The sequence below is a fragment of the Gekko japonicus genome, unplaced genomic scaffold, assembly GCF_001447785.1.
Source record: "Gekko japonicus isolate JY-2015 unplaced genomic scaffold, Gekko_japonicus_V1.1 scaffold5878, whole genome shotgun sequence".
NCBI lineage: Eukaryota > Metazoa > Chordata > Lepidosauria > Squamata > Gekkonidae > Gekko > Gekko japonicus.
Genome location: NW_015167235.1, coordinates 18,683 through 20,377, shown reverse-complemented (window position 1 = coordinate 20,377; position 1,695 = coordinate 18,683). Strand labels below are relative to the sequence as shown.

Below are 1,695 nucleotides of genomic sequence, written 5' to 3'. Positions count from 1 at the left end.
AGCTGGTTAGGCTGAGAGAGACTGACTGACCCTAAAGTAAAACAGCAATATTATGGCATCTTATTTGAACCTGGGTCTTCAAAGATTTAGCTGACATGTTAGTCACCAGAGCACACTGATATCAACATGAATAATACCAACAATAACAAATATTCCCCTTTCCCCTTCAATAGCAAATCAAGTCATGAAAACAATTTTTAAAAAGTCAGGACGGCATCAGTCAGCATTTTAGCCCTGTCCAGTATGAAAGAGAAGTAAAATGTTAAAGAAATGAAGGAAGAAAGATGGTGGCAGAAGGTGAATAAGTCCATTTAATATCTGGATCTCTTTCCCCCAAAGAGTTTCTGCAGTGCCCGTTTCACGTCCTTGTTCCTCAAACTATATATCAGGGGGTTGAGCATGGGAGTCACAGCTCCATAGAGAACAGAGACCATCTTGTCTCTCTCAGAGGTATTTTTGGATTTTGGTTGCAAGTACATGGCCATGGATGAACCATAGAAGATGGCAATAACAGCAAGGTGAGAGCTACAGGTAGAAAAAGCCTTGCTCCAGCCCTGGTCAGAACGAATCCGCCAAACTGCCAGGCCAATGCGGAAATATGTCACCAAGATAAAAGTAAATGGCACAATTAGGAGCACTGCCGTGTTGATAAAAGAAACAATATTGTTTAAGTGATTGTCACCACAGATCAGCTTGCCAACTGTTTGGGGCTCACAAGTGAAGTGGTTGATGACAGAGCCACAGAACCGTTTAGGGCCTGTGACCGTAAAGATGAGGGTCAGGATAAAGCCAGTGCCCCAAGTTCCAATGGCCATTTGGACACAAACTCTCCACCTCATGATCACGGTGTAATGTAAGGGGCTGCATATGGCCACAAAGCGGTCATATGCCATGACAGCGAGGAGGATATACTCTGTGGTTCCTAGATACAGGCCAATGTGTACCTGGGCCATGCAGGCCATGTAGGAAATCTTAGTTCTCTCTGTGGTGCAGGTAACCAAGGCCTGGGGGGCACTGGTGGTGGTGTAGCAAATGTCTAGGAAGGAGAGGTTACTGAGGAAAAAGTACATGGGGGTATGGAGGTGACAGTTGGTAATGATCAGTATAATCATCAGGCCATTCCCCAGCAAGCCGATGAGGTAGATTACCAGAACAATCCAGAAGAAGATGGTCTGAGCTACAGGATGGTTTGAGAGGCCAAGCAAAATGAACTCAGTTACCACCGTTTCACTGTTGTTGTTCATCATCTGCTTTGCATCTTCTCCACTGGGCAAGGGATTGCGTGAGGAGACTGCTTTAATGTCTAGGCTGTCAATTTGAGAAAATGGGTAGTTGAAGAACAAAAAGAACATTCACTGGTTAACAGTCATAAGTCTAGCTTGTGTCAGACCAAGTCACAAGAAGAATTTGGCTGTGGTCAGACATGCAGTTCGATCCGCTGTTATGCCACTTCTAATAGAACATACTGATCAGACTCACCCCTTTCAGCACTCTTCAAAGCACTTTCCCCTCATCCTTGGTCAATCAGATGCATTAGCCTCGGAGTGTTGCCGTCAGCCATTTTTTTAAAAAAAGTTTGTCCTTTGAGCATGCACACAAGTGCTGATGAGCCTGCTGGGATATGCAATTCACTGCCCTCCATCACTAAACTTTTCAATTAACCCCTCCCCCAAAGCACAGAAAACAGCTGAAGTA

At 44.7% G+C, this 1,695-nt stretch overlaps 1 protein-coding gene across 1 annotated transcript; it reads right to left on the bottom strand.

Annotated features, from left to right (window-relative positions):
- Window positions 1-311: 311 nt before the first annotated feature.
- LOC107112112 (olfactory receptor 13H1-like) lies at window positions 312-1,244 on the bottom strand. Its single transcript, XM_015413185.1, has one exon. It carries the CDS (start codon window positions 1,242-1,244, stop codon window positions 312-314), a length of 933 nt encoding a protein of 310 aa, XP_015268671.1.
- Between the last annotated feature and the right edge of the window lie 451 nt (window positions 1,245-1,695).